Raw genomic sequence first — 10,365 nt, forward strand, 5'->3', positions numbered from 1 at the left:
CTCCAGAGGGAACAGAGGTGGCTCTGTCTCTCTTCCTTAGGGGGCCGTTCTGGTCAGGTCGTGAGAGAGGGTACTGCGTTGCCCTGGCAGGGACCGGGTGTGGTCCTACCCGAAGACTCTTCTCGCCGCTTCCCGGCATACCCTGGGACCTCTTGTCGCAGGGAGACCGTTTCCGGCAGGCGGCATTGAGTGTGGCACAGGGTCGAGTGCCTGTCCGCTGCCGCTTTTCGGACTTCGGCGTTTCCTCTGTGCTTTCCGAGGAGATTGCTGGGCTGTTTAACCCAGCAGCGGGGGTGCGTCCCTGAATGTCAGAATGCCATAGGTATCTCCTCCCCAGGTGTTGCTGTGTGTTGGGCCTCTCAATGGGCAAGAAGAGTAGATATTACATGGCCCATTAACCTTTTCCCTGCTTTGGGGAGTGTAAATTTTCCTGCCCACAGTTCCTCGTCTTTCGTTCCCCGAACCCACCTCTGTTTCTCTTCCAGCCATACTTATCCGGGACTATTTGTCGACTTTAATTCTGATTTTCCAAGGCTTTTGACAGATTTTATATGCTGTGAGCTATATTTGGTGACGTATTGCTTGAAGTGATTCCAAAAATGGTTGACATAACGAGGATAAGACAGTAGATTGAAACACGCCGTATGATTTAATAAAGCACTTAAATGCCGGAGTTCCCGTCGTGGCCCAGCGGAAGCAAATCCGACTAGGAACCATGAGGTTTGGGGTTCGACCCCTGGCCTTGCTCAGTGGGTTAAGGAACCGGCGTTGCTCTGGCTGTGGTGTAATCCAGAGGCTACAGCTGCGATTAGACCCCTAGCCTGGGGACCTCCATATGCCTCCAGTGCGGCCCTGAAAAGACAAAAAAAAAAAAAAGCACTTAAATGCCTAGATTGGTGTGGTGAGTTCATGTAAACTTGTGGCAGAACTCAAGGACTGAGTCCCAAGAGACCAGAATTCCAGCTCTCAATTGAAGAAGCTAAACAATTCTGGAAAAAGCTGTCCAACGTTGGATAAGTCACTTGTCATTTCCAGGCTTCAGTTTTCTTGCTTATCACTCCCCTATTGAAACTCTTTATTTCTTTTCTTTTCTTTCTTTCCTTTTTTTTTTTTTTTTTTTTTTTTGAAGGTCAGTAAAGAACTTTTTCTTTGGAGTGGAGGCGGATAATATATAACACATAAGATTCCCTGGCTGCCTTTTGTCACCAGGGTCCTTTAGGAACCTGTGCCTGTGCACTTTCAGAATAATTTATTTCTCTGTTATTTTCAGATTTGGGTAAATACCAAGTAACAAAGGGTGGAGTGAAAGACATCTCTATCAAACAGGGCTTGACATGTAAGTGGAAATATTTGCAGAAATAATAACCTACATCTATTTAATATTAAATTATGATTTGGTTAAGATGTTTAGCACTTTACCTACATTTTCTCATTGAATCCTAAAAACAGACCTTGGAAGGTAGGAGCTCCTGTTACCTCCTTAGAAGGTTGGTGCTCCTCTACTTTCCAGATAAGGAAACTCAGCATCTAATAAAGTATCCTATACACAGGTATCAATAAATACATGTTTCATGAGTTCCCCTTGTGGCTCAGTGGTAATAAATCTGACTAGTAACCATGAGGATTCAGATTCAATCCCTGGCCTCATTCAGTGGGTTAAGGATCTGGAGTTGCCTGTGAGCTGTGGTGTAGACTGCAGGCACAGCTCAGATGTAGCATAGGCAGGCAGATCCTATCCTGTCGAGTAGGCTGGCAACTGCAGCTCCGATTCAACCCCTAGCCTGGGAACTTCCATATGCTGTGAGTACAGCCCTAAAAGAAAAAAAAAATGTGTTTCACTTATACCTTTAAAAGTTATGGATTATTGGAGTTCCTATCGTGGCTCAGCAGAATGAATCTGATTAGCATCCTTGAGGACGCAGGTTCAATCCCTGGCCTTGCTCAGTGGACTAAGGATCCGGTATTGTCCTGAGCTGTGGTGTAGGTGGCAGACACCGCTCAGATCCTGCGTTGCTGTGGCTGTGGTAGAGGCTGGCAACTGCAGCTCCAATTCGACCCCTAGCCTGGGAACCTCCATATGCTGCGGGTGTGGCACTAAAAAGAAAAAAAAGAAAAAAAAAAAAAGGAAAAAGCTGTGGATTCTTGAAGTGGTTTTCCTTTTCCCAGAATTAAGCAAAAAGACTTGTCTCCCTCCTTTTGCACTAGAAAAATAACCTAGTTAGCTCTTATACAAAGCTGCAAGGATAATGTGTCAAAAATCCCTGCCAAATAGGAATATGATGAAACTGGTGTGTGTTTGCTTAAAAGTAGTGATATTTCCTGAACTACGCTGCTGTTCTGCTATACATTGTAAAGAACTAAAAACATAAATAAAATAAAAAACCTTCAATGTGGACGTTTTAGACAGCTATTTTCTTAACATATTAACAGGTACACGTTACATTAGGAGAGTCTGTGGTAACTATATTCTGACAATAAATACATGACCTTAAAGTTGAGGTTAACATCTTAAATATATAGCAGCTTTGCTGAGTGTATTTTGGCAAAGTGATTTAAGACCAAATTAATGGCTAGGTAATGCCAAAGTATTTCAGCAGAGCATCTCCACAACTGCTGGTAAACATTTATTTTTCAATGTGGTTAAGTCTCAGGGTCACAAATGGTGATGCAAAAAGTTATCTTGGCAATTTACATGTGAAAGTATAGTTTTTAAGTGATACTGGGATGAGGACTTTTGGGTATGACTTGGTACTTTTGGTATGAGGTTGTGGGTTTTACAACATATATAGGCATATGTATAATAGTATAGCACAAAGGACAGAGGGAATGGACAGTAATGTAAGATTCTTACATTTGCGTAAAGTAGTATTGTTTTTACTCTAAATGGACTGTGATGTATTAAAAAGACATTGTAATCCCCAGAGTAACGAATACAAAATCCAAAGAAAAAATACATAGCCAAAAAAAAAAAAAAACCTACATTAAAACAGTAGAAGAATTGGAAGTGGCACACTGAAAAATGTTTAATTAATCAAAAGAAGGCAAGAAAGGAGGATCAGAGGAATAAAAAAATGAGACAAATAGAATACAAGTAGAGGAGTTCCCTTGTGGTTCAGCAGGCTAAGGATCTGGCATTGTTGCTGCAAGTGGCTCTGGTGACTGCAGTGACACGGGTTTGATCCCTGGCCCCACAATTTCTGTATGCCGTGGTTGCAGACAAAAAAATTCTTTTTAAGAAAACTAGGAGCAGGGAGTTCCTCTTGTGGCTCAGCTGCTTAAGAACCTGACGTAATATCCATGAGGATTAGGGTTCGATCACTAGCCTTGTTCAGTGAGTTAAGCATCCAGCACTACTGCAAGCTGTGGTGTAGGTCACGGATGTGCCTCAGATCCCACATTGCTGCTGCTGTGGCCTAGGCTGGTAGCTGCAGTTCTAATTCGACCCCTGGTCTGGGAACTTCCATACACAGTAGTGCCGCAGTAAAAAGAAAAAAAGGGAAAACAAGTAGCAGAATGTAGACCTTATACACCCTATAACTATATAATTACTACATCAAGTCTTAACTGCAATAAGGTGCCAATGAAAAGGTAGAGAATATCAGACTTATTTCTATGGATACATATCCCAACTCGCTTAATCCTATGACACTGATACCAGCCTAACCAGATACAAAATACAATGAAAGGACTTTAATAAAATTGCTGACCAATATATTTCATGAAGATAGAATCAAAAATCCTTAGGAAAAGATTAGCCAACCTAATTCAGCAACTCTAAAGGGCCTGTATGTCATGTCCAAGTGGGGTTTATCCCAGGAATGCACTTAACAGTATTTGAAAATCAATTATTGCCTTTAAAAGGAGACTAAAAGATGGTCCTTATTGAAGCTGCAGCTGCTTTCACATAACTGCTGTGGTCAAAAAAGAGCCCAGGAGTTCCTGTTAGGGCTCAGCCTATTATGAACCACACTAGTATCCATGACCATGTGGGTTCGATCACTGGCCCCACTCAGTAGGTTAAGGATCCAGCATTACCATGAGCTGTGGGGTAGGTCGTAGAGGCAGCTTGGATCCTGAGTTGCTGTGGCTGTGGCATAGGCCAGCAGCTGTAGCTCCAATTCCACCCCTAGCCTGTGAACTTCCAGGCCCTAGAAAAAAAAAATGCTGAAAGGAGCCCAAAGTGACAGTTTTTTTGTGATCACTCTTCTGCTTGGTGTATCTGATTTGTGGCATTTCAGGAAAAGACAGTTTCCATTGTACCTTCTGTTTCTCAGTTGTGTCAGCTGAAGATCCCGGGATGACTAACCTTGAGTGTTCTGGAGAGTGAGGACCCTGGGTTCATGACAGTGATGGAACACAAGAGCCTTGGGACCTGTTTTCCCCCAAATTTTCCTGGCAGTGTCTGATAATAAAGAATCTTGAAGATACCGGCATGTTAACTGGAACGGTGCTTTAGAATAAGACCTGATACCAGTAAAGCTATCTTCATCTGTGATTGTGGAGCTACAGAGTTGGAAGGGAAACAGTATGGGAAAAGGCAAGCTAAAAGAACCATGTACTTCTTTAGATGGAAACATTGACCTTTGTTTTTTGGTATTCTGTTTATTTGTTTGTTTGCTTTGTTAATGTTGGTGCCTGGCACATAAGTGACCAATAAAAGACTCTTGGATGGAAGGATGGATAGATAGATCAATAGATAGATAGATTCTAAAGTAGATCATATTAATAGTTATACGAAGAACACACCCATTCATGATAAAAACTCATCAAACTAGAGTAGAAAGGAACTCATTCCTATGAAAAACTTATGTATATCATACTTATCACTGAAGACTTTTTCTAAGATTAAGAGGCAAGAATATACTGTCTCACAACTTTTATTCAACAAAACGCTAAAAAAGAAAGGAAATGCATAAATACTGGAAATAAAAAAGTAAAACTGATGATCTGCCAATGATAGGATCCTAATCCTAACCCTAACCCTAAAAAAGCTGTAAAACAATTATTACAACTATTTAGCAAAGATGCAGAGCACAAGGTCAGCAATACAAAAATCAATTATATTTCTACATTTTAGCAATGAACACCTGGAAAATGAATTTGTATTATAGTTATGTAAAAATATTTTTAATAAATATGCAAGATTTCTACTGTGAAAATTACAGTATGTTGCTTAGATAAAACAAGGATTTAAATAAACGATTATGCTTATGGATGAAAGACTATTAAAATGTCCTTTCCAATTGATCTTTATCGATTGATTGATTGATTTTTTTAGGGCCGCACTCACGACATATGGAGGTTCCCAGGCTAGGGGGCAAATTGGAGCTACAGCTGCCAGCCTCCGCCACAGCCACAGCAATGCAGGATGCGAGCCAAGTCTGTGACCTACACCACAGCAAATGCCAATGCCAGATTCTTAACCCAGTGAGCAAGGCCACAGATCGAACCTGCAACTTCATGGTTCCTAGTCAGATTTGTTTCTGCTGCACCACGTCAGGAACTCCTCCAACTGATCTTTGGATTCAATGAAATTCTTGTCAATCTTGGGAAACATTTTAAAGAAATAGAAAAACTGATTTTAAAAATGTTATGAAAAGACAGAGCACTTGTGGTAGCCAAAACAATCTTGAAAAACAGGAATGGGAGTTCCGTCGTGGCTCAGTGGTTAACGAATCCGACTAAGAACCATGAGGTTGCGGGTTCGATTCCTGGCCTTGCTCAGTGGGTTGAGGATCTGGCGTTGCCATGAGCTGTGGTGTAGGTTGCTGCTGTGGCTCGGATCCCACTGTTGCTGTGGCTCTGGCGTAGGCTGGCGGCTACAGCTCTGATTCGACCCCTAGCCTGGGAACCTCCATATGCCTCTGGAGCAGCCCAAGAAATGGCAAAAAGACAAAAGACAAAAAAAAAAAAAAAAAAAAAAAAGGAGTCAACTGTATATGCATTTTACATTTTAAAAATACTAGGCAAATACGGGTTAGCACTTCTCAAACTAGTTTCTGCTACTCTAGGCTTGAGAGAATGATAAGTTGATTGCAAATGATGCAAACTAGGTTTCACTGTAGTCTAAGAAATTTAAAATATGTTGCCTTTGCATTGGAGGTATCAATATGAAATTGTAGATTTTTTAATATATGTATAAAGATCCAGGTAGATAGAAAAGTGTGTGTGTGTATGTGTGTGTTTTCTGTTCTAGCTCTGTCCATTGTCTATAAGCAATGACATAAGTAGCAATGAATACATATAGTGCCGAGATTTTGATTTCTAAATACCATTACCTACTAAAAGGAACCATGCGCCTTTGAACCAGAGCCTACTTCCAGTGCTGGAGCAGAGAACATTTTTGTGTGCTAGAAAATAAGGAAGTGCTCAAGTAATTACAGGTACATGGGTACACTGGAGGCAGTGTGAAGGGGGAATGATCCAACTGCCAAATATGGGACAGTTAAACATCGAATAAATGATAGGATTGATTACAATCCATTGGATAAAATAAAATTCCATGACTCAATAGTGATATAAACAGGTGAATAAATAGAGGAGAAAGGAAAGTTATTCCTTGGAATGGAATGCTAATTAATCAGTATAAACGTTAGAATTAGAAAATCATCAATGATTCTTTAAAAGCACTCGGAGAAAGTTTAATAGGAAACAAGATATTTACATACAAGGTTTCTTATTACATGGGGAAAACTGGCAGATAACATCTTAATGATCAAAATGCATATCGATATTGTGACAAACCAGTATTATGTGCCTCAAGTTATCTTGCTCTCAAAGGATACAGCGTCACTTTTGCAATATTTATGGCAAAACTCCCACATGACTTCATCATTGGAAAATATCAGGTAAACCCAAATTGACAGATCTTCTACAAAAATAACTAGCTTATGCTCTTGAAAAATGTCAAGGTCAAGAAAAAGAAAATTGAGAAACCGTTCTAGATAAGAGAGACTAAAGAGATGTGACAATTAAATGCAATGAGTGATCCAGGATTGGGGTGGTGATGGGGGTGAGGATTGACTATAAAGGACATTATTGAGTCCGAGTGAGAACATTCCAGAGAGCTGTTGCGCAGCCATTGGTACCTGTATTGGGAAAACAAAGCATACAAGCAAGAAGCTTACAGCCTCAGTAGCGAAAAATTTTTCATGTCAGAGACCGAGAACTCTTGCAGTCGTTTATGTCACCCCTCCTTCTCCGATAGAGGATACCAAAAAGTTGCAATCAAAGATCTCTTCATCTTACTGATAAAGTCACTAATAAGCCAAAATATCTGTCAATGTCAATCGCAGCATGTCAGACCAGTTCTATCGCTACAAGATGCCCCGTCTGATTGCCAAGGTCGAGGGCAAAGGAAATGGAATCAAGACAGTTATAGTCAACATGGTTGACGGAGCCAAAGCACTTAATCGGCCTCCTACATATCCCACCAAATATTTTGGTTGTGAGCTGGGAGCACAGACCCAGTTTGATGTTAAGAATGACTGTTACATCGTCCATGGATCTCATGAGGCGAATAAGCTGCAAGACATGTTAGATGGATTCATTAAAAAATTTGTTCTCTGTCCTGAGTGTGAGAATCCTGAAACAGATCTGCATGTCAATCCAAAGAAGCAAACAATAGGTAATTCTTGTTAAGCCTGTGGCTATCGAGGCATGCTTGACACACATCATAAACTCTGCACATTCATTCTCAAAAACCCACCTGAGAATAGTGACAGTGGTACAGGAAAGAAAGAAAAGGAAAAGAAAAACAGTAAGGGCAAGGACAAGGAAAATGGCACCGTGTCCAGCAGTGAGACACCACCACCACCAAATGAAATCAATCCCCCTCCACATGCTGTGGAAGAAGAGGAGGATGATGACTGGGGGGAGGATACAACAGAGGAAGCTCAAAGGCGCAGAATGGGCGAAATCAGTGACCATGCAAGAGTTTTAACCCTCAGTGATGATTTGGAAAGGACTGTTGAAGAGCGTGTCAATATCTTGTTTGATTTTGTTAAGAAAAAGGAAGAAGTGGGTATTATTGACTCATCTGACAAAGAAATTGTAGCTGAAGCAGAAAGATTGGATGTAAAGGCCATGGGCCCTCTTGTTTTGACTGAAGTTCTTTTTAATGAGAAGATTAGAGGACAAATTAAGAAATACAGGCACCATTTCTTACAATTTTGCCACAACAACAGAAAAGCTCAACAGTACCTTCTTCATGGTTTGGAGTGTGTGGTAGCAATGCATCAAGCTCAGCTCAGCTCCAAAATTCCACATATCTTGAAGGAGATGTATGACGCAGACCCTCTGGAAGAAGAAATCATCATTAGCTGGTCAGAAAAGGCTTCTAAGAAACATGTCTCAAAAGAACTTGCCAAAGAGATTGGTGTCAAAGCGGAACCATTTATAAGATGGTTGAAGGAAGCCGAGGAAGAATCTTCTGGTGGTGAAGATGATGATGAAGATCAGAATATCGAGGTGGTGTATTCGAAGACTGCCAGCGTATCAAAAGTTGAAGCTGTGAAGTCTGACAACAAGGATGATGACATTGATATTGATGCCATTTAAAGGGGTGGGTGTGGCCCAGCTTAACTGTGTAATGCTGAGAATCTTTTTGCATCATCAGCCTGAAGTGCAACGTGGATGTGCAAAAGCTAAAATGGCTTAACATCATGCTACACTTTCTACTAAAAATGTATTGCTGTGAGTGTCTGTAATTAAACCCAACAAGACATCTAGGGAATCCATACACATCAGTGAGCAGGTGTAGTTTGTTTATTTATAGCATGTTTCTTTTTGAAAAATCAGTGGTGGACACATTTGGATCACATTTATACAGTTACAAAAATAAAGATTTGATTTTGGTCATTCTTCAGATTTGGGGCTCAAATGACTTAAGTTGAAATGGCTCCTTTAAAAAATGTTGCACCATCATTTCACTTGATAAGATTATTGGAGCCTGTTAGTATTGTTAGGTGCTGAGACTATAAAGAGGTCTTCAGCAGAATGTGAACTGTAAACTTATAATTATCTTAAGCCATTAAGAAATAGTACTTTGAAGTCTTATCTTTAGTCCTTCACGTTGGCATGTGGTAATGTCCATTTCTCCCGTGCCAAGCTGGACTGGTTACCAGATGACCATGAAACACTTTACCAAGAAGTTGAAATGACCTGAGTGTCCTATAAATAATTTTAAGAGCAGGTTTTGAAACTTGAATTGTGTTTTTTTTTTTTTTTTCAGTTCTTCTATACTTGCCCCGAATTGTAGTCTTTGAGGTCATGTGCATTGCACATTGGATGAACCAGGGGAATTATTACATTAACATATAAGCATTTTATGTGTATGTAGCTGTTGCTTTATACCGAGAAAACGGAAACTTTGGGGAGTGATTAAATAGCTCTATGATTTTATTTGGGGAAAGCAGGAAAAGGTGCACTTGATCTCTAGCAAAAACTGAGCATAATTTTTCATCATTTACTCTTGTGACACAACTTCCAATTTCAGAATGTTTAGACATAGTGTATCTTTTGTTCAGTGCAGATTTTCCCCTAGATAATATGGTTCTTTGATGCCTTTTACATATTGGACATACAGCTTATGCATTTGAGGTTGTTGTTGCTATCTTGCCAAAATAAGTGTCAGTTGTGTCTTGATTTCTGCCCCCTCTCCCTCAAATGTCTTATTTAAAAAAAAAAAAAAAAAAAAAAAAAAAAAAAACTAAAAGCATACTTCAAAGTCAGAGCCTGTATTTTGGTATAAGATTTGGGTTTTGTTTTTCTATTTCACATTGAACATAGTTACCCAAGAAGTCTGTGACGATGGCAACTGAAAGTAAAAGCAGGTGACTGGGGCCTGACCCAGCCAGTCCTAGGCTTTCTTTCTCTTTGGGCATAATTCTTGTTGTGTTCCTTGTCCAGTTTGCCGATCTAAACTCAGTTGATACCGAGGTTTCTGACTACATCTGAGAAATCATCTTTAAGGTAAAAATATAAAAGGTATACTGAAAATCAAAAATACATGGAGTGAAGAATTTTGTTTGGAGCACTGGCTTATGTCTTTCACCTCTTTGTGATTCATCTCAGACTACAGTGAAACTCTTAATGTAAGTTTTTTTCACATTGAAATTTACAAACAACTGGTATGATAAAACTTTGTTAGCTTGGTATTTTAAGCAAATCCTCGCAATCTTAATGAAAAGGAACAAACTGGTCTCCAGCTGTTCCCCCATCGCCATAAATTTGGATAAGATTGCAGGAGAGCCATATACTTAGAGGGAATGTGCTTTGTCACACCAAAGAGGTTTTTACAAATTCACATCTCACCTAGGTTAAGTTTTTTTTTTTGCCATTATCTGAAATTCTGTAGGGGACACC

The 10,365-nt window shown here is 40.0% G+C and overlaps 1 protein-coding gene, 1 long non-coding RNA gene and 2 other non-coding genes across 4 annotated transcripts; all 4 read left to right on the top strand.

Annotated features, from left to right (window-relative positions):
* The first annotated feature begins 212 nt into the window (after window positions 1-212).
* On the top strand, window positions 213-5,225 carry LOC146402902 (uncharacterized). The gene is made up of 3 exons (XR_014808105.1): window positions 213-322; window positions 1,271-1,336; window positions 4,275-5,225. It is a non-coding gene; the product is annotated as an uncharacterized LOC146402902 (long non-coding RNA).
* On the top strand, window positions 3,872-3,972 carry LOC146402903 (small nucleolar RNA SNORA16B/SNORA16A family). The gene has a single exon (XR_014808722.1). It is a non-coding gene; the product is annotated as a small nucleolar RNA SNORA16B/SNORA16A family (small nucleolar RNA).
* Window positions 4,141-4,250, top strand: LOC146402904 (small nucleolar RNA SNORA16B/SNORA16A family). The gene has a single exon (XR_014808724.1). It is a non-coding gene; the product is annotated as a small nucleolar RNA SNORA16B/SNORA16A family (small nucleolar RNA).
* A 1,914-nt stretch (window positions 5,226-7,139) lies between the features above and the next one.
* Window positions 7,140-8,685, top strand: LOC100522498 (eukaryotic translation initiation factor 5). Its single transcript, XM_084964854.1, has one exon. The coding sequence runs from the start codon at window positions 7,660-7,662 to the stop codon at window positions 8,557-8,559; it is 900 nt and encodes a 299-aa protein (XP_084820980.1). The 5' UTR covers window positions 7,140-7,659; the 3' UTR covers window positions 8,560-8,685.
* Window positions 8,686-10,365: the final 1,680 nt, after the last annotated feature.

The sequence above is a fragment of the Sus scrofa genome, chromosome 6 (assembly GCF_054392235.1).
Source record: "Sus scrofa isolate SSC_HxYL_T2T_F1_AM1 chromosome 6, Sscrofa_HxYL_maternal_Yorkshire_Landrace_v2.0, whole genome shotgun sequence".
In the NCBI taxonomy this organism is placed as follows: domain Eukaryota; kingdom Metazoa; phylum Chordata; class Mammalia; order Artiodactyla; family Suidae; genus Sus; species Sus scrofa.

Bases quoted from the DNA above. Each gene is read 5' to 3' on its own strand.
- LOC100522498 (XM_084964854.1), top strand. From the start codon at position 7,660: ATGCTTGACACACATCATAAACTCTGCACATTCATTCTCAAAAACCCA.